This window comes from Mus musculus, chromosome 11 (genome assembly GCF_000001635.26).
Source record: "Mus musculus strain C57BL/6J chromosome 11, GRCm38.p6 C57BL/6J".
Taxonomy (NCBI): Eukaryota; Metazoa; Chordata; class Mammalia; order Rodentia; family Muridae; genus Mus; species Mus musculus.
Genome location: NC_000077.6, coordinates 99038017 through 99059649, shown reverse-complemented (window position 1 = coordinate 99059649; position 21633 = coordinate 99038017). Strand labels below are relative to the sequence as shown.

Sequence of the window (21633 nt, the reverse complement as noted above, 5' to 3'; positions counted from 1 at the left end):
CCCAAGTGTTAAGGAAAGCAAGCTTGGGAAGGGGATAACATGAAGAACAGGAGAAAAAGCAGGCAGACCAGCAAGAACACATGGCCACAGACCAGAGAGTGATTGTGCTGCGGCAGGGCTTCTGGGAAGGAAACACAGAGCATCTCACTAAAGGACTAATTATTCCGCCCCTTGTTGGTTGTAAGTGAAGTCATGAGCTGTAGGCTGGCCTCAAGTTTCTGATCCCCCTGTTTCAGCTTCCCTGGAATTACAAGGCAAGGGCTGCCATTCCCAAGGTGCCTTTATTTCAGTTCTGACAGCTTCCTCCCTTGTCTCTGAACAAGATTCTCTGAAGACAATTGCTGATCAACCAGCCATTTTGTTCTCTGTTTGTCCCATGATGTGAGACACTAGGACAGCACCCCCAGGACACGTGAAATACCTAACCTCGGTTGCTTAAAGTGATCCTAAAGGATCACTCCTCAGCCTCTGTTACTTACCGTCCCCCAACCTGGGATCAAAATCCCCACGCCACGTCTCTATAGAACACTACAGACACCTATATGTTTTTAACGACACAACTACCAGCTGAAGACAACAGCTAGTTACACATCTTTTCAAAAACACAACCAACAAGGGGCTGGAGAGATGGCTCCATGGTTCAGAGCACCGATTGTTCCTCCGGAGGACCCAGGTTTAAGTCTCAGCACCCACAAGGTGACCTAGGTTCAATTCCCAGCATCCATAAGATGGCTCGTAACCGCTACTAACCCTAGTTCCAGGCCTTTGTAGGTTCCAGGAACTTGAATAGTGCTCAGACATACATACAGGGAAGACACACACTTACATAAAACAAGAGAGAAGAAGGAGGAGGAGGAGGAGGAGGAGGGGGAGGGAGGGAGAAGAAGGAGGAGGAGGAAGAGGAGGAGGAGAAAGAGGAAGAGGAGGAGGAGAAAGAGGAGGAGGAGGAGGAGGAAGAGGAGGAGGAGGAAGAGGAGGAGGAGGAGGAGGAAGAGGAGGAGGAGGAGGAGGAGGAGGAGGAGGAGGAGGAGGAGAAGAAGAAGAAGAAGAAGAAGAAGAAGAAGAAGAAGAAGAAGAAGAAGAAGAAGAAGAAGAAGAAGAAGAACTATTTTGAAAATTAACTATGAGGATTTACAAGCATCTAATACCTATCACTCCTTAGAGGGCTTACATAGTTGTGGGTTTGTTTGTTTGTTTGTTTGTTTGTTTGTTTGTTTGTTTGTTTTAGACAGGGTTTCTCTGCGTGGTGTTGTCTAGAACTCCCTATGTAGACCAGGCTGGCCTCGAACTCACAGAGATCCATTTGAACGCTTACATAGTCTAAGAGGCATCTGTACACAGAGTCAATGTCAGCAACAGTTAGCTTCATGGTTATGTACAAAACATATATAGAAGTTACTTCTTTTGCAGAGGATGGGGAGTGGGGTCTCATTTTGTAGTCCTGGCTGTCCTGGAACTCATTATGTAAACCAGGCTGGACTTGAACTCACAGAGATCTCCCTGCTTCTGCTGGAATTAAAGGCACACAGCACCACTCCCTGCCAGAAGCAATTTCTAAAGGAAAATTTAGAATCTTTGGCTTAGAAGAACAAGTCTATAGCTCTGTCTTATTATCGTGATGGAACACCATGACCAAAGTCACTTGGGGAATTAATGGTTTATTTGGCTTATTCTTCACATCACACAGTTCATCATCAAAGAAGTCAGGACCAGAACTCAAGCAGGGCAGGAACATGGAGTCAGGAGCTGATACAGAGACCATGGAGCTTGCTGGCTTGCTCCCTGGGCTTGTCAGCCATCTTTCTTATAGAACCCAGGACTACTAACCTAGGAATGGCCCCACCCATAACGATCTGGGCCCTCCTCCATCAATTACAATGCTCTAGAGCTTGCCTACAATCTGATTTTATAGAGGCATTTTCTCAATTGAGGTTCCCTTCTCTCTGATGCCTCTAGCTTGTGTCAGGTCGACATAAAACTAGCCAGTACACATGCCAACCACCAAATTCTGAATTCCCTTATAAACTTAGGGAATGCTGCTAGCTATTGTAAATAGATTGTGCACAAGTGTGTCTTCTATGTGCAATAGCAAAATGTTTGTTTTGCCAGGGTAAACAGGTAAAAGGCAGCCGATGGCCCTGAAGAGGACAGAGGAGACAGTGTCCCTGGACTAGAGTGACTCCAGAAGCTGATGGGAACTTCCATCTTGACTCCCACCCCAGGCCCAACCCCCTTCAAGTGGTAGGCACCGCAAAATTATGTCTCTGTCCCTTTGTGGTTGCCAAACTTGGGGTCACAACTTGTGCTGTGGTCACCTATCCTCCATAAGCCAGTTACAAGAGCCAGGAAGAAGAACAAAGAGATGCTGAGAACTCCCCCAAGTCTGTCTTCCAAGGACCTCAAGTGAGATTACAGTTTAAGTAGAGAGCCAAAGATAGGCACATGCAAGCTGTCCTGGCCAGGGTGTGGTTCTGCTCACCAGTAAGTGATCCTTGTTGGGGCTTCAGTCTCTTTCTGTAAGGAGGTCTGACAAGTCCTTGGAACTGTGTGAAGTCTCTCTCCGAAAGTCAAGTTCCCTCTCTGGGTGGAACCTTTCCCTTTTCCCCAGCCGAATGTTTCTGGAGAACATCCTATTGCTTTGGAGTCCATTGTCCAATTAAGAGACAGAAGTATCTTTTTTAGAATATCTTCATTTCTGCTAGATTTGTTATAAAAGGTCTCACCAGACCAACGTCTCAGGGATGTTGAGTGTGGTGGTTTGAATATGCTTGGCCCAAGGAGTGGCACTATTAGGAGGTGTGGCCTTGTCAGAGGAAGTATGTCACTCTGGAGATGGGCTTTGAGACCCTCCTCCTAGCCATGTGGGAGGCAGTCTTCTCCTGTTTACCTTGGAACAACATGTAGAACCCTCAGCAACATGTAGAATCCTCCAGCACCGTGCCTGCCTGGATGCTGCCTTGCTCCCACCTCGACGATAATAGACTAAACCTCAGAGCCTGTAAGCCAGACCCAATGAAATGCTGTCCTTATAGGAGTTGCCTTGGTCGTGGTGTCTGTTCACAGCAATTAAGACCCTAACCAAAACAGTGAATAACCTGGTTTGTCCGATTCCGGAGTCTGACTCCAAAGCTGTCCCCAGAAAGTCACCAAAGGTCAGTTCTGGTTTCCAACCCTCACTACACAGCCCCAACTTCTCTCTAGGCCCAGGATCCAATGATATCAGCTTAGGAGGGTGGGGGGAGAAACAATGGAACATCTGTGGTCATGGCTGGGTGCCAAGATCCTAATCCTAGCATCTGGGCCTCAACTTTCCCATCCATAGAGCCTGGGCTGTCTATAACTGAGTTGAACAGTGGTACAGTGATTTCCCAACCTCCTGTTCCTGTCATCCTGAGTGCATCTAGAGCCTCTCCCCCTTGGCTTGGGTGGTCTTTAGGAAGAGGGTTCTGGCCCCAGTTTCAGAATTTAGAGTTGGGAAAGGGACCAAGAGAATGAGTGGATGGAGCCAGCTGTGGAAGCCGCTAATCTCCATTCTTTTTCCCCCCCAGCTCCACCCCAGGGGACCACACTGCCGCCTCCGCTGAAAGCAATTTGTCATGCCCTGAATTAAGTGATTCCAACAAGGGCTTAATTTCAGTTTAATGGCTCTGTTTTTATGTGTAATTAAATACCATTGCATGGTGAAAATATGTTGTTTGCACTTTAGAGACTGTGTAAGGGCCTGGGAAGCCAGACCCTTGGAGTTTAGACTCACAGGCTCCCGCAGCCTGGCTGGGATTCGTCTACATGGGGGTTGAGAGGTGACCTCAAGACCCCGAGGAAAGAAGGAAAGGGGAGTGGTGGTCTTTCTGGCGCCTGCCACTCAGGGGAGTGTGTTTCTAATTATCTGCATAACCCCCTCCCCTTCTACCCTCTGACCTCAACCCTCCCCAACCCCTGGGGCCTCAGACAGAATGGGCAGGATCTAATTAGATCCCTGGCTGATGACTGAGGTGCTCTCGGTCCCCCACAATGTGTGTGCCCAAAGGCTGGTAGCTTTTCCTTCCTCCTGTGTTTACAACTGCCCCTCCCCTCTCACCTTCCTCTCAGCTGCTCCTGGCTTCCCAAAACCTTCAATCCACATCCCTACCCTCTCCTCCATCAGAGGTGGCGTTATCTATCACAAGGGCCTGAAACACGGTGGGAATTTCTTCAGCTAGGAATGTTTTTTTTTGGGGGGGGGGCGGTCATTTGCCAAACAACCACATGCCTTCCAGGAAGGGGAACTTTGCTGGTGCCCAAGTCCTTGCACAGGTCATGACAATCCTGGAGCAGCTTGGTGGCAGAGGGCCAAAGGGCTGGGATGATAGGCTTTTTCTGGAAGGAGCTAGGGAATGGCAGAAGCTAAACCTCAGGGCTTTTCTAGATGGTAAGGCAGAAGGCTGACCCACCCTCAGCAGATCAAGGTTTGATGTCCACTGAGTGATGGGAATGGGAACTAAATGCCAGCGCATGGATGAGCCAAGAGACCCCCACCCCCGTAGAAGGAAATAACTTTTTTGCATATATTTTTATGTGTTTGTGTGTATAAGCGAGAGACAGAGATTGGGACTGTAGTGTGTGAGCGTGCATACGCCACTGTGTGCCTGTGGAGATCAGAAGACAACTTGCAGGAGTTGATACTCTCCCTCTGCCATGTCGGTCCCGGGAACTGAACTCCGGTCTTCAGGCTTGGTGGCAAGTGCCCTTACCCACTGAGCCACTTTGCTAGTCCAGAAAGAATAAATTTCTTGTGGTGGCAGAACAGAGCAGAGAAGACAGGACCTCAGTTCTCAGGATATACAAGTCTGGTCCTTGCCATCTCCCTCCTAAGCTGCCAGTCCTAGGACCATAGGGACATTCAGGGACATGTGGAGGCCAGGACAGGAGGGCACCTCTGACTCTGGGAATGTCATGCAAACGCAGTGTTGCTTTTCTTTTCTTTGACATAAGTCAACCTACACAGAAGAGGAAGGGTGATTGTGTGAAATGTGAAACCCCTCCAAAGCACGCTGTTACCTGGCGCTGGACAGCTTTCTTCAAAGCCTACGGTTTACTCCCTAAAATAAAGATCCACTCAATGTGGGCTGGAGAGATGCCTGCTCTTCCGGAGGTCCTGAGTTCAATTCCCAGCAACCACATGGTTGCTCGCAACCATCTCTAATGGGTTCTGATGCCCTCTTCTAATGTGTCTGAAGATAGCGACAGTGTACTCACATAAATAAAATCTGCCAGGCAGTGGTGGTGCACATCTTTAATCCCAGCACTCGGGAGGCTTTCAGAGTTTGAAGCCAGCCTGGTCTACAGAGTGAGTTCCAGGCCAGCCAGGGTTACACAGAGAAACCTTGTCTCAAAAAACAAAAAACAGGGGCTGGAGAGATGGCTCAGCGGTTAAGAGCACTGACTGCTCTTCCAGAGGTCCTGAGTTCAAATCCCAGCAACCACATGGTGGCACACAACCATCCGTAACAAGATCTGGCGCCCTCTTCTGGAGTGTCTGAAGACAGCTACAGTGTACTTACATATAATAAATATTTTTTTAAAAATTAAAAAAACAACAAAACAAAAAACAACCCCCCCCAAAAAAACCCAAAAAACAAAAAGCATATACTCCACAGTTCAGGAATCACTAAGCCACAATCACACACACACACACACACACACACACACAGAGTACATACAGACATGAGCCTCTGTATGTGTTAATAAGCTTGGCTCTGCTTTTTTTTTTTTCTCCAGAGGGGCTAAAGAAGCAGGGGTTCGAAGGTGTGCCTTAGGGAAAGAAATATGCCCTTGGCCAAGAAACCCGAAAGTTAATCTTGAGGCTACACCACCCCACTACCTCAACATGCCTTGGCCTGGGCCCCAAAAGGAGCCGGCCAGGGGCTGAAGGGACCATTCTTAACCTTATTCTCTCCTGCTGCAGGCAAAAGCCAAGCTAGAGGCCTCTGTAGAAAGTCCAGGTAAGTAAGGAAGTTGGAAGCTAGTGAAGTCAGGAGCCTGTGAGTCTCTGGATCAGGGAGGGGACTGGAGGACAAGGACAGGGACAAGCCACTATTCCTCAAGGGGCAAGAGACTCAATACAGAGTCTCTAGGCCACTTTTGACCTCCAGGGAGAGACTTTCATCTGATATTATCAGCACACACACACACACACACACACACACACGCACACGCACACGCACACGCACGCACGCATGCACGCAAACTACACCAGAGAGAGAGAGGGAGAGAGAGAGAGAGAGAGAGAGAGAGGGAGGGAGGGAGGGAGGAAGAGAAGAGAAGAGAAGAGAAGAGAAGAGAAGAGAAGAGAAGAGAAGAGAAGAGAAGAGAAGAGAAGAGAAGAGAAGAGAAGAGAAGAGACAGGAAGGAGAGGGAGAGGAGAGGGAGAGAGCACCAGTGAGCACCAGGTGACACATGCACACACGCCCACCCGTGTGGAAGCAGAAGCCATGGAAACGTGTCTATGAATCCAACAAGTCCCAAAGTGCAGGCTGACACTGAGAGCTTAAAGTCAAAGGTTCTCATCCAACCAGGCTCTCAGAATTCAGCGTTGGTGCACGCCCATCCCCCAGTCAAGAACAGAAACACTGGCGCTGTGGGGCTTGCTGCGCTTACCACCACTGTCCAGTCCCCCAAGTGCAGAGTATCCTCTCCATCCCCATCCGAATAAACCAAACTGATCTCTGAACTCATCCTGTGCAAACTCTAGGCTGTGCCCCAGCTCTGCTGTGTCCCCGATTCAGAAGCCAATGCCGCTGCCGCACGAGGCTTCCTTGGCCTCCAAAACCACAGGACCCCACTCCACTGGGGCAATGGGACTGCAGGCTGGGGTAGGGGGTGGGGTCCTCAGAGAGCACTCAGGGAGAGGGCTTTTGGTTTGCAGCAGTCCCTCACCAAGCAGAAATGTCTCACCTCCCTCCACCCCTGATTCATCCCCATCTCTAACCGTAAATAAATCAAACAAACACAATGATCTGGACACTTTTTGGTTTTGTTCTGATTTTTTTAAAAAAGGAAGAAGAAAGAATGAAAAGACATTATAGCCAACAAGCAGGTCTCTAAATCTATCCAGGCAAGCCAGAAAATGCCCAGGGGGGTAGAGATGGCGGGATAGGAGGTATAAGGGTAGGGAAATATGGGGACGGAGGCAAAGCCACAGGTGGTGGGCAACTAGAAAGATAGAGTCATCCTGGTGACTTCATGACCAATAACCACAAATAGGGACCAGAATGGGGCCATTCCTCAGACACACACAATCCAATCTCACATTCTTTCCTCTCTCCTGCAGGCTCAGAGTGATGAGCCCACCTCCCTGCCCCCTGTCCTTCCGGCCTTCCTCACCCCATTCCTTTCCCACAGCAGAGATCTACCTGCAAGGCATTGTCGGATGACCGAATACCCTGACCAAAGATGGGCCCTGTCCCTCAAGCTTGTGCCCTGGAGGCCCCAAGGAGAGAGCTCTACGCAGCAGCACAGAGCAGAGGTGGGTCTCAGGAGCCGTGAGCCTCTACTCTACACCTTCCTACGCTCTGGCCAAGATGGAGAGGGAGGGCGTTCAATGTTCACCACTTTCTTTCTCTCTCACTCCAAGAATGAGGTTTCTCTTCTCCCGTGGGCCTTGAGTTGAGAACACCTCGTCACATTCTACAATCGGAGGAAATCACAACGAGGCTTCCCGGCGCTGAAAACTAAAGCTGGCACATAGTATGTTTTCAATACGTGTTTTCAGGTGGATGAATGAATGAATGAATGAATGAATTCCATAGTGATTTGAAAGCACACTGGGAATTCCTATTGCTACACTCAGACCTCTTGGGGGTATCTAAGCCCATCATGGGCACGAGAAGGCTCAGGCTTATCCTGTAGGGCACATCCTATAAACACACACACACGAGCATGTGCACGCGTGTGCACACACACACAAAGGGAAATTTTGGGCAGGGCCAGAGGCAGACAGCCAGGACTCAGACTCCAAGCCAGGTCAACTCTACAACCCCAGAGCATAGGGGCCTAGTAGGGGGCACTGAGTCCCCCACCTGCTGGCAGGTCTCACTCTTGGAAGCTGTCAGCCAGCTGGTGGCAGTCCAGCTCCCCCTTGGGTTCCAAACCCCCAGGAAGCTTCACCCCTGTCTTCCGATCCACACACCAGCACTTGCCACGCTGTCCGTCCAGGGCGGGGTGACACTGCCAAGACAAGGGTATGAGGTCAGGTCCCAGGCAGACAAAGAGACCAGGTAGTCCACACCACCTCCAGCCTAGGCCCCAGGTCAGACAGTTGTTCCTTCAAGATGATAGCTGAAGGCAAGAGCTCTTTTTGAGCACCAGTTCCTGGAGCTCACTGGAGTAGGGAGACTCGTTCAAGGAAGAGATCTACAGAGCTTCCAGAGGCAGGATCTGAGAAGGCTTAAACTGATAGATGTAAGGTCTGGGTTCACTGGAGATGTTTCAGCTTGTTGTGGCTGGGCTGGGACTTGAAGCATGGGATTACAGTTGACAGCAGAGGCAGCATCAGGACCACAGATGAAGATAGGTTAGGGATATGGTTAAAACACAAGCCAGGTGACATTGAGAGCCCAAGTCAGAAGCAGTTGGATTAGATGTGGTGGCACAATGCCTAGAACCCTGATACTCAGGAAGCAGAGGCAGGAGGATTGTTGCAAGCTTAAGTCAGAATAAAGACAGAAGTCAAGGTCAGAAGAATTGAGGTCAGAATTAGACTGAGGGTGGGCGTGGGCAGAGCACAAAAGTCTAGTTCTAAGCCAGACTCAAAGTCAGAATGAAGGTTGGCTCAAGACAGCAGAATTTGTTTTGAGAGAAAGGGTCAAGGGTCATAGACTCTGGTTTTGTTTTTGATTTTTCCAGGCAAGGTTTCTCTGTATAGCCCTGGCTATCCTGGACTTGTTTTGTAGACCAGGCTGGCCTCGAACTCACAGAGATTCACCTGCCTCTGCCTCCCAGGCGCTGGGACTAAAGGCGTGTGCCACCACCACGTCAGCCCAGCAGGTGTCATAGTTTTTGTTGCAATAAAAATTAGGGGTAGGGGCTGGAGAGATGGCTCAGCGGTTAAGAACACTGACTGCTCTTCCGGAGGTCCTGAGTTCAAATCCCAGCAACCACATGGTGGCTCACAACCATCCGTAACGAGATCTGACTCCCTCTTCTGGTGTGTCTGAAGACAGCTACAGTGTACTTACATATAATAATAAATAAATCTTAAAAAAAAATTAGGGGTAAAAAAAATACATGTAACATGATATAACAGGAAAAATGAATCCTGGTATAAATGTTGAACTTTAATCAATAATCAAGTGCATCCAATACATCCAGTAAGGCGTGAGTCATGAAATAAACTGCGACACAGGCGGGGGACATAATTATCCTGCGCCTTCTCCTCATTTTTCCACAAACCCAACAGTCAGGTCTTTGGGTTTTGCTTGTTTCATTAAGGGCGAGGGGTATCCAGAAATGAGACATGAAATGTGTGTTGGGATGAAGGCTGAAGATAGGCCAGGCACTGGTTCTAAGGAGCCTCCATTCCTCTACACCTTCACACAACTCCACACCTTCATCTTGCCCTGTCCAGACCTAGGACAGTTGTGTCATCCTCCTGACAAGGCCTCTGCTGCTTCGGTGGCAGCTCACTACGAGGATGTGTCCGTAGCTCAAGAGCAACATTCCTGTCTATGCTCCCCTAACCTAGAGGAGAAGCAGGACAAGGCTCCCCAGGCCATATTCAGCACAAGGCATTCCAACGCCAGCTCCCTGCCTGGACCTGCCGCCCTCCTGATGGGCCAGAGATGAGATGGAACAGGCTGCCCCTGCAGTATACACCAGCCAGCATGCTGGATGGTCTCAGTCAGTGAGGGAGTGGGACATGCTACCTGCTGCCTTCTCTCCTGACCCCTCTTTCCACGTGACAGTCTCAGGCCGGCAAACCTGCCTCTACTTCCTTCTTGACTGCACTTGGGGAGTCTGAGCTCAACTGCGGAAGGGTGGGCTATTTTCTCCTTGACATCTCATAACTTGGGATTCTCTCAACCCAGATGGTCAGAGATGGGGAGCACTACTTTGAGGAAAGGGGGAGGGGAAGCACAGGGAACAGGGTCTACACCATCAATGGGGGGATCCTGAGAAGCTGCAAAGGGCCCTGGGAGGAAATCAAGTTCTGCTGGGAATTCACTCTGCCACTCTGCGACATGGGCTGGCCAGGATCCTTTCTGAGTCTGTCTCTCATCTCCAAAAGGAACGAGGTGGACAGAACATGCTGAGAGTAGAACAGAGCTTAGCGAGACCCAAATGGTTGGATCAGATTTGGAGAGCTTCCCTTTGGGAGCATCCTTCGGAGAGCTAGGAGTTCCCCAGGCTGAGGCCAGGGCAGAGCAGCAGGAAGGGAGACCCACCTGTTTGGGGTGGAAGTTGCCGTTGCGGTCACAGTTTGGAATGGGGATGATGAAGAGGTCTTCGTGGGTACGGCTCTGTGAGGCGGCCAGCCGCTCCAGGGCCCGGTGCAGCTCGCTCTGGCAGGAACCCTGGGGCTGGGGACAGAAGTGCACACTGCTCAGCACATGAGAAAGGCAGGAAGATCAAGGCCTGGGTGCTGGACAGGGGCTCAAGAAGTGAAACCAGAAACTCAGACTCAGGCACCAACAGTGGACATCCAGGAGGAGGTTTTGACACTCGGCAGTCCCAAAGAGGCAGGAGGTGGGGGCACACGTCTGCAACGCCTGCCCTCTGGAAGCAGAAGCAGGAGAACTGTTCCAAGTTCAAGGCTAGCTTGGTATATTTAGGAAGTTCTAGGCCAGCCTGGGCTGCAAAGGGAAACCCTGTCTTACAATAAATAACCATTAAACAAAACAAAAAACAGGCTGGGGTGATGTGTGCCTTTAATCCCAGTACTAGAGAAGGCAGAGGCAATCCGGTCTCTGAATTCATGGCCAGCCTGGTCTACAGAGCGAGTTCCAGGACAGCCAGGGCTACACAGAGAAACTGGTCTTGAAAAACCAAACCAACTAACCAAACAAAAAGGACCAAGAAACACTAGGGAGCTTGGGCCCTGCTTTATCAGTCTACTTGCTGTGCCAATACTCATGTGCAGAACACAAAAGGAATCACAGAGAGAAATGAGGACTCCTTCCAGGGTACCGATGAGGTCCTGTTACACACAGGGAGCGTCAGTGTTTGCTAGGTGAACATAGCCCAGGTCTAGTCATTGTGACATATCTATAAGCATGCACATCTGTGGGTCAGAGGTGCTCACCACAGGACGGGGTTCCTCCCGAGGTGTCCCCACGATCTTCATCTTGCTCCGATCTCTAATTTTGGCCATATGCTTCTGCAGGCACCTGTGATCATGGGCACTGCAGGGGTTGAAGCTGTTGTTGGGATGTTCGCTCTCATCCTTGTCTGTAGGGCCATCCAAGAAAGGCAGAGGTCAGCATCAGAACAGAGGTTTATCCTCCTCCAGCACAGAGCCCCCAGGTTCCTCCTCCGCAGGGAGTCTCCACGGCATGGCTGAGTCTCGCTGAGTCTCAGGGCGAGAAGTAAGGAATAGGAGCACCCCCCACCTCCACCCCACTCCTCTGGATCTCTTTGGGAGCATATTCCTCTTGAAGTCCTTGGTTTGTTCCTCTCCCCACCCAGGTCACCATGATGAATCACCAGCTGTAACTGCCCAGATGGCAGGGGGGGGGCGTCCCTTGGGCCCTGCAGGGAGGTCTGAGGCAGGCAATGGAAGGGGGGCACTACTGGATCTTCTCCCTCTCTGTTCAACTCCTCCCACCATCTCCCTCTCCATCTGCTCACTCTTCCTGTCTCCTTCTCTGCTTTTTCAGCATCTGGCTGAGCCTGCCGGGGATCCCTAGGGCTAAAATCATATTTTCCATGAGCAAGGAGTCTGGCCCCAAAGGTTCTCCCACTGTCTGCATCTGTGAGTGTGTGTGTCTGCATGAGAGAGAGAGAGACAGAGAGACCAAGAAAGACCCTGTGTAGCCCCAGAACAAAGAAAACAACCACACACATTTCTCCAGCCTCTACCTTTACGTCTCACAACCTTAAACTTGAGCCCCCATTCAGTGTCCATGGAAGTCAACCAGAAGCAGGCAATGGGCTATCTGGAAATGCAAATTAGGAGGGCAGACCCCGTCTGCATAGCCCTCCCCCCCCCCCTTGCAGGCTCTATGTGAGCTGCCCCATCCAGAAGGCCCTGCAGTGTGACCTGCTGCTCACTCTTGCTTGCCAGGGCCAGAACGCAGGGCTGAGCTGGAGAAAGAGGCTGGGAGGCTTCTCGAAAGCACATCAGAGCCACCTCTGAAATCCTCAGACTTGGCAGCTCAATGCGGGCCCAAGTGCAGAGGCCCTGCCAGCATTCCAGATGTTGGCAGGCAGACAGGAGGTTACATCTGGTTTGCGTCAGGACTTTTTTTTTTTTTTTCCTGAGGATTGAGCAGGTTCCTCCATACATGGCAACAGTCCCAGAGCTGCCTCTGGGTCAAATGGTATTTCTCTGCCTAGCCAAAGCTGGGGAGTTGGTTTTTGTTTTAATCTTCTAGTTTGGGGGGACAAGGGAAGTGAGGCACATAAACGAAGGGACACCGGGCAAGAAGGGATCTAAACCATCCAAAAAAAACATAACAAAACAAACAAACAAACAAACTTTCGTTAAGTTCCATACTGATTCACTATGGACAAATTTTGTGTTGATTGAAGTGCTAGTGTCAAATTAAAGAACAAGAATAGACAGAGCAGATAGATACCACCAGCCTTTTGCTTATGTGATGAACGGATAGTCCCAGGGAGGCCCCAGAGCCGCACCAAGCATGGGAAAGTCAGCTAAACTGGATAGAGGAGATCACTGGGACTCACATAACACATCTCAGGACTGACTTTAGGCACACCATTCCCATGAATCTATTCTCTCTGATTTGTTGTCTTTTCAGCCAGAATGGCTATGCCAGTCTCAGGTTCTTCTCCGTAAAGAAGAGTTTTCGGCAGTAAAGAATTCGAGGCTAGGCAAAGATTCTACCTCTAAGCTACTATCCCAGCCTTAATATCTCTTTTCTTTCTCTTTTGTTTTGAGACAGGGTCTCACATAGCTCAGGCTGGCCTCGAACTTTCTATGTAGCTGAGACTGGCCTCTAATACCCCCTCCTCCTAGCTTTGCCACCGAAGTACTGGGTTATAGGCAGACGCCACCACATCTGGCTCCTAGCTCTCAAATTATTTCTTAGTTTTGTTTTAGGAGTTTTTAAAGAAAGAGGTTGCCTCGGGAGATAGAGAACACCTTCCCCTCCACCCTACAGTCTCAAAGCTATGAATACAATGAGCTCTCAAGAGCGCAGACAAATATGGCCCAGAGACTTGACCACAACACGGCTTCCCAATGCGGCATTTCTGTGAATAGAAGCCAACAACAGGAGTCCTTAGGGCTTATTCGTGGGTATTTAAGATGGTCACCATTAACGAGAACAACTGAATAGCTTGCTGAAACCTACAACAGCGTAGGACACAGAGCAAGCCCAGAAACATAGCTTATGCTGATGTCAGAATTAAATGGCCCCATGTTGAAGAGGGCCTTAACTGGGCACAGCTGCACCAGCAGCCTGCCAGCCTCTGAGTGTGCATAGTCTTCTCAGAGAACCCTGGTTTGAATCTACACTTAGTGGGGAAAAAAAAAACACCATCTTGGAAGAACAGCTTCTTATTCGCCTAGGGTCATAAGATAGATTAAGTCCACATCCACCCACAGACGCAGAATCACAAATGTTTACGAATAATCACATGTCCAGACACATGCTCATCCAGGTGTGCCTGTCTACACCCCCTCATGTACTCTGACCCTGCCCTGGTCAGAAACACAGACCAAGCCAGGACACCCTAATATCCGGGTCTCTCTCATCATGGTTTTGTTGACTCTCCATTTAATCTGTAACTTCTCCCCGACCCATCCGTGCTCACCTAGCGGGCTAAGGACTCATCCTGGAATCCACCTCTAGGTACTGAGCTTCGGTGGGGGAGGGGTGTAACACTGAGCCTCTCAAAAAACATTAACTTCCTAGCACTGTTCAGCTTCAAATGCCCTCTACCAACGTCCCGATAACACCGAGGCAGGAGCTGGGGGTGGGGGGTGGGGTGGGGGTGGGGAGCAGACCCTTCGCCCTCTTGCTAGGTCTCCAAGAGCTTGTCTAGAAGGTGGAGTTGCCAATGTGAAGCAGGTCTTCCCATCTAGTTCTTGCTTAGAGCTGGGCAGACTGCCACCCAGCCATGGCAGAAGTCTTGCTCTTCACTCCACTGCAGAGAAGGACAAGGAGCCCCCAGGGAGAAGCTGTGTACAGCTCTGGCCCCAGTAGAGGCAAAGTTCCCACTGCCTACTTTCCACGCCTATGATTTCTCCTTCAAGACCAGCCCCTGACCCCTCTCTAAGACACCCAGGCTAAGAACTGAGTGGATCCTGACAGCCAGACTCAGAAGTATCAGCCATGCTCCAGAGGGTCACCTAACTGCCCACAAAAAAAAAAAAGCCTCTCTCTTCCTTCATCCCCAAGACCCTAGCTGGAGAATACAGGACAGATATCAGGCTGTTTCTTTGAGATTTTGCTCAAGGGGTGCGTGCCCCTCATGGTTGTTCCTCGCTGCTGGCTTCTAATGTGACAAGAGATCATTGCAAAGCCAAAGAAACCCCTCTCCTCTCCTGTGACTCTCCCCAACTCTGCTCTCTTACCCTATGGTCTCCAAAGTCCCAGCTTCAGCTCCTTCATCTCCACCTTCACCACCACGCCCATCTATGAACCTTATAGATACACTCTATGTCAAACACCTCAGAACCATGAGACACTTGACAGAGGAGGACACTGTGGTTGCCTACGTGGAGAAGAGGAAGGGAGATGTGTCTTTGGCCACTTGAGCCACCAATAGTTTAGGCTATGTCAATATTAAAGAAAAACTCTAGGCAGCCATGTTCTTCCACCTCTCTCCCCTAAAGCACAGAATGTCTGGGAAAGCCCAGTTTCCATGACATGACTAGATTCCCAGTACTGAAGGAGGGAACATATTTGCTATGTTGACTAAAAATTAACCCAGCCTGCCTGTTCCTTAACCCTGTCCCGGGGGGACCTAGAGCCTGGTTTAGGAACTCCCTGTCCCAAGCTTGACCTCCCCATCGAACACCCTCTCGGATTTCAAAAGTCCATGATGTGAAACTGTAGACTTCTGATGCATACGCCCATCCCCACCTCTGGTGGCCTTGGTTGTACTGATCGCCAACCTGTCAGAGGGGAGAGCAAGGCAGGCTGGAAAGAGAAGGGATAGCCTACCCCTAGGGAAAAAAACATAATGAGAGCTGTACCAAAGGACAACTCACCTAAAGAGTCAGCTGAAGCTCAGCCCCAAGAGGAAAGAACAGAAACAATAGACTTATGTGCCCTTTACTAGTTATTATTAAAGAAAATAATGCCCTTTATTTCTGGTCCCAAACCTAAAGACCTAAAAGGGACAAAGTTCTACTGACAGTGTAAGGTATGGGCTGAGCCCCGCTCAGTAATTCACCAGCGATCCTGCAAGGCTGGTACAGTTCTATAGGTACTCTTCCCATGATGCAAAGGTTCCAGGCCTCGCTCAACAAGGACGTACTCCTCTGATGACTAGAAAGCATTGGCCATAGCTTGCCAACCAAGTGACTAAGGTCTGCCCTCTTGTGACCAAATTTGCCTTCCTCAGACAGTTGTGTCCACTGTGCTCGTAGAAGACAAGGTCAAGAAGTGGGAGGGGAATTAGCGTCTTGAGATCTGAATTCCAAGACAAGACGTATTGGCACCCTATTCCTAGACACCTCTTGAAGCTGGCTAACCTCACATCCACCGAGCAATCAGAAACTGTGCCAGGCCTTCCAGATCCAGGGGATCTGGTTTTCCTCCACACAGCAGGGATGCTCCTATGCAACCAGAAGAGAAGACTCTTGTTGAGCTCTTCTGGCTTGGGCTCAAGTTGGGGAGAGGGGAAAGACTACTCACCATCTTCACCTGGGGCTAGATGCCCACCAGCTGGAAGGGAGCAAAGACTCAAAGTGGGCATCTTAAAAATGCAACCCTCTCTCCAGGTCTCACTGCCCCCCCCCTCCTCCCCCTCCTCCTCCCCCTCCTCCCCCTCCTCCTCCCCCTCCTCCCCCTCCTCCTCCTCTTCTTCCCCCTCCTCCTCCTCCTCTTCCTCCTCCTCCTCCAGCAAAGCTGGTTGCCAGGCTGGCATTTCTCCCAGAATATTTTCTGCTGACCCATCTCTCCTTGCCCCAGGAGCAGGAAGGGCAGAGAGGCACCCCTGGAGTCCATCTCCTTCCTGTTTTCCCTGCATCCTGCTTTCCTCAGACTAACAAACTGTTGAGGATTGAGGAAGTGGAGTGGCCTGGGACCCAGAGCAGGAAGCTTGGGGCTCAAGTCCCAGCATCCGGACTGCAACAATGGAGGATTCGAATATCAGGCAAGAGAGAAGCTCTGTGGTGGTTCAGAGAGCCTGGCTGTCAGAGGAGGGACAATAACCAGAGTCAGGGAGACAGTGAAAGGCAGAACACGCAGAAGGAGTCACTGTCAGGACATCAAAAGAGCGAGAGCGTCTGAGATGGAAGTGGAAGGACTGCAGAAAACCAAACGAAGTCAGAGCAAGAGAAGGAAACTAGTCAGGCTCAAGGAGACCGAGAAAAAGAGAAGTCGGGGCTGTTTGGTGAAACTGGAAGTTGAGAGATACGGCAGGAAATAGCAGACGGACAAGAGAAAGGTTCCAAGAAGAAACGGAGAAAGGTCCACCGACAAGTGGACAAAGGAGAAGGAATAAATGCAAGATCTGTCTGTCTAGCCCTCCTCTCTTCTCAGTCCCATATACCCAAGGGGTCTGCAACTCGGGACCAGCAACCAGCATTTCCCTCCAACCCCCTCAGATGGCACCTGCCAGAAGGAAGGAGCAAGAAACCTGGATGTGCCAACCTGGCAGAAAGAGCCCTGCCTTCTCTTCCTTTGCTTTCTGAGCCTTTGGGGGAAGTCCAAGTCGCATGTTCTTTACCCCAGAGGTTCTTCTGAATTGTATGTCCCACTTCACCCCAGGGTGATGAGTGAAAGGCCCAGCCCCTGGCTCCTCACACCTCTCACCTGAGACTGGGTGTGTGGATCAGGCTCTGGATCAGGAACAGAAAGGAACCGTCCCAACACACACACACACACACACACACACACACACACACACACTGCCTCCCGCTCGAATACACATACCATCCTTATCACACAAACGTGCACAAGCACACCATCCTTATCACCCCCACAGACACTTGCACACACGTATGCACATGCGCATGTACACACACACCATCCTTATCACCCCCCACAGACACATGCACACACGTATGCACATGTGCATGTACACACACACACACACACACACACACACACACACGCACGCACACCTTATCATCGCAGTCATCTAACTCTAGATGACAAATGTAACTGAATCAGGTCATTTAACTTACCTCAGGAGCCAGGCTTACCACTGAGGCCAAGGCCCCTCTTCCCAAAGAAGTACTTAGGAGGTTTGAGATGAAGAGGTGGGGTAGGTTTCCCTCGACCAGTGGCAACTGGTGCTGGGATTAAATGCCAGCATTCTTGGCTGTTTCTAAGCTCTGCCACGTACCTCCCTTCTCCTCAACTCACAGGGGGCATTGACGGGCCTTCCAGGCCAGCCAGAATGGGAACTAAGTTGCAGGGAGGAGGGTGTTTGGGAAATGTGGCCGAGGGAAGGTAGGTGTACCTTACCAGAGGTCTGCAGGCTTTCCTGGATGGCTTCGATTTCCGACAGCTCCGTGCACACGCCTTGCCCGTGCATCAATGTACGCAGGGGCTTCTCCACCCCCCGGGGAGGGTAGCAGCGCATGCCTGAGCCACAGCGTGGGGTGTACACCCCGCAGGGCATCCCCAAGCCCAGGGCGCAAGTGGCGCAACAACCGCAGCCTGGCTCCCGCACCAACTCCTCGCAACCCACGGGGGGGCGGCAGCGCGCCAGCTTCTCCTCGGAGCAAGGGGGGCAGTGGATGGCTTCGTCGCCCAGGCTCGGCCGAGGCCCTGCGGCCAGCAGCAGGGCGGCCACGAGGCCGAAGGGCAGCATGGCGAGGACGAGGGTGGGGCGCAGGAGGGGAGCGCGGGCTCGCGAGCGGGCTGCAAGGGACCCGGAGGCAGCGCCCAGAGAGCTTAGAGAACCAGACCCGGAGGGCGCAGGGACACGGGGCGACCCCGGCAGGCAGAGACGGAGCCGGGGAAGTTAGCAAGCACGCTGGAGCAGAGCGAGCCTGGCCACCGAGGCGCTGCGCTGCATCCTCGGCCGGCCCAGCAGGCGGCGGGGGGCAGGGGGCTGAGCGGCTGCCCGGGACCGGCTCCCGGGACTTTATACCGGCCCCCTGGCCACACCCCCAGCGCCGTCCCCGAGGTGGGAGAGCAGGGGAGGGCGAGGGGGAACTGGAGCAATGGAGCGGGAGAAGAGGCCGTTAGGGGGGAGGGGGCGCTGGCCTGAGTCGCCGCCACCGCTACAACATCTGAAAGTCCTTTGCCCCGCCGAAGAAAGCGACGCAGTTTGGAAGCGGTGGCCTGCGCGCGGAGAGCCTCTGAGCTGGACCCTGAAGAGGAAGCAGGGCGAGGGGAAACGAAGGGGATGTTGCTTTGCCCCCCTCCCTCGACCTCGAAGGAGTCCTTCCCAGACACCTAGGAGATCCTCCTGCTGCCACAGAAAACCTGACCTCATAGCGGATTCAAGATTCTCTTGTTCAGTTCCCATCCCTGGCCAGAGTCCTCCGGTCACCCCCACCCACCCCCCGGGTATGTCCAGTCAACCTCTAGAGACCGCGCTAAAGTGGGACAAGGCGACTAAGCACTCTGTAAAGGGTCCAGGAGAGTTCTGGCCTCAAGGTGCTAATAGGCAGTCTTCTCACTTGCCCCTGAACCCCTGTCGCTTGACCCCCGCCCCTGGTTCCATTTGGGCCTTGCTGCACTCTGCTTCCAGAACTCCAGAACAAAGTGCCAAGCCTCTTCCTCCTTCCTAGATGTTGTTCCCTCTACCGCCCTGCTTAGATTCTGGAAGGAGACTGCCATTGGCTTTGTACAAGATGTGAGTCGAACAACTCCAGGGGGCTCCACTTCATGTACTCATTGTGTGTTTGCATAGTTACTGCAACAGTTTCCCAGTAGATGGCAGTCAAAGATTTCCAGAAAGAGAAGCGGCCTTTTAATTTTCCCGACGCCACTTTGCCCCTGGGTGATAAAGGGATTATTGATAAATATATCCCTTCCCCTCGCAGCAATTCTGTTGGAAACGGGAATTGATCTAGAGTCGCGTTTGGAGGAGAGACCCACCTCCTACCACCTTCTTTTTCATTTCTCCCTACGCCTCCTCATCCTCCCCAACCAAGGAGTTCGCTTCTTGTGTCTGTCCAGGCACAGTCGGAGGACCGAAGGATTTTGCGGGTGGATGGGGTCCGGAAGGGTTGGGCTAAACATCCAAGGAGCAACCAACCTAAAGATTTCCTAGACCTCTTCCGGTTCTTTGTCCCAGAGTCGGGGTCTTTCAGCCTCGGAGGAATTAGGCCACCTCCCACTTTCTGCACCGCAGACTGTTGGCGCGGTTGGAGGGAGAAAGGCACCAAGACCCGGACCTGGAAGACTGATCAAAAAGTTGCGAACTGACGGCACCTACTGGCAACCTCTAAGACTGCAGGAGGGTTGAAGTGATAGGATTCCTTCCCTCAGTCCCATCGCAAGGATAAAGTTGGGTCTCTCCTGTCTCATCTGCCATAGAGAAAAGTGAACAGAACGGGTTCTTGAAGCTCCTGGGGGAAGACAGCGGGTTTTTTGTTTTTGCTTCTGTTTTGTTTTGTTTTTGATTCGGAAGCCAGTCCCTGCCCCCATCCTCGTCCTTAAACCCAGTCAGCCTTATACTTAATGCACCAAGTTGAAGTTGGTGTCTAGCTAAAAGGAAGCCTATGCCACTTCTTGGAGCTCCTGTGGGAACAAGAAGGACCAATAAGGACAGTTCTGAGGCCCAGCACTCAACTTGCCGGCCAGACAGCAAACCCAAGATGAATAGACGCGCGTGCTGATGAAAGTGGGTGTTCTGTAAAGGTCTCTAGATGAGACAGAGGCCCCCATCCTGCAACCCCAACACCTCCTCTGCCCCCAAACCTTCCTCTGGTGTCTCCCCACCCCCACCCCATTCCCGGGAAGTCAGGGCTCAAGCATGACTCTCCACATAAGGTACATTCACTAAGCACTTATTATCCCAGGACTTTTGCCTCAAGAAGAGAGAAGACAAGTGTGTAATGAAAATAAGTTTTCTAAGACATGGGCAGGCGCTCTAGGAGATATTTATATGGGACACATGGGGACCCAGAGGCACTCGAAGCCAGTTCTACCTCTGGGGCATGAGAAATATTCACTGCTGATGTGACCTGAAGCCAAGTTTCCTGTGCTCAAGAATAAAATTAAACTGGTATCAGCATGGTCAGACTAGATGATTATCCAGCCTGTCACTTCGCCCTCATTAGGGATGCTGAAGCTCAGGACCTTCAGGACCTGTCAAGCAAAAGGGACTTTATAAGCATCTCTGAGAAGTGCCTAGAAGGAGATAGGCACCAAGCATTTTGTCCTTCCTAGGCCTCCCCTGCTAGGAACTCATCCCAGATTATAGGAGCTCTTCTGATGGTGCGACCTGTGTCTCCTCCACCAAACTGGAGCCTCTCTTGGTTTAGTGTGCCTCTCAGCAGTAAAAGCTGCTCAAGGAGATAGGAGGAACAGTAGTCAGAGCCAGGGCTCTGAGTGTTAAGTTGTAGCAGAGCCCTTTACAATTATAGATCTGTTACTTAACATCTTTATAAAATGGATTTATTGGTATTTATTTATTTTGAGACGGGAGGTCTCATTATGTAACCTTTGCTGGCCTAGAAGTCACTATGTGGGCCAGGCTAGCCTTGAACTCTTGAAGATCCAGTTACCTCTGGTTCTTGAGTGCTAGCATAGAAGACAGGCTACCAAGTCATAGTGGTTTTCTTAAAGATTGATTTTATATGCGCACACCATTGCAGTCTTCAAACACACCAGAAGAGGGCATCAGATCCCTTTACAGAGGGTTGTGAGCCACTGTGTGGTTGCTGGGAAATGAACTCATGACCTTTGGAAGAGCAGTCAGTGCTCTTAACCGCTGAGCCATCTCTCCAGCCTGCCCTAGTATTTTTTGATTATGTGTGTGTGTGTCTGTTAAGTGGATGTGTACATGAGTGCAGGAACCCACAGAGGCAGAGAGGCCAGAGGCATCAGATCTCTTGGAGCTGGGGTTATAGGCACTGTAAGCCACCTGAGATCTGCTGGGACCTGAACTGGAGTTCTCTGGAAGCTGAGCCATCTGTCTTCAGGTCCCCATTTAACATATAAATAAGTAATTTTCATCATTGAAGAAATGAAGGAAGGGAGGTAAAAAGGAAGTGGGAAGGGGCAAAATTCATGGGCTCAACCATGGAGAATGGTTAGAAGAAAACAAGAGGGGATAATGACAGGGGTTCTGAGAACTGGAGATATATATAGCTTACTTGTAGAGTACTTACCT

At 51.0% G+C, this 21633-nt stretch overlaps 1 protein-coding gene across 3 annotated transcripts; it reads right to left on the bottom strand.

Moving 5' to 3' along the window:
* Positions 1–6994: 6994 nt before the first annotated feature.
* Igfbp4 (insulin-like growth factor binding protein 4) lies at positions 6995–19645 on the bottom strand. Of its 3 annotated transcripts, none has more exons than XM_030245599.1 (5): positions 19552–19645; positions 17805–18658; positions 11279–11424; positions 10422–10556; positions 6995–8205 (listed from the first exon to the last, which is right to left on the bottom strand). In XM_030245599.1, the coding sequence occupies exons 2-5, from the start codon at positions 18151–18153 to the stop codon at positions 8071–8073; spliced, it is 765 nt and encodes a 254-aa protein (XP_030101459.1). In that variant the 5' UTR covers positions 18154–18658; positions 19552–19645; the 3' UTR covers positions 6995–8070. The 3 variants fall into 3 exon arrangements, with proteins under 3 accessions (XP_030101459.1, XP_030101458.1, NP_034647.1); XM_030245598.1 differs by having other exon boundaries at positions 19392–19570; NM_010517.4 differs by lacking the exon at positions 19552–19645 and having other exon boundaries at positions 17805–18406.
* Positions 19646–21633: the final 1988 nt, after the last annotated feature.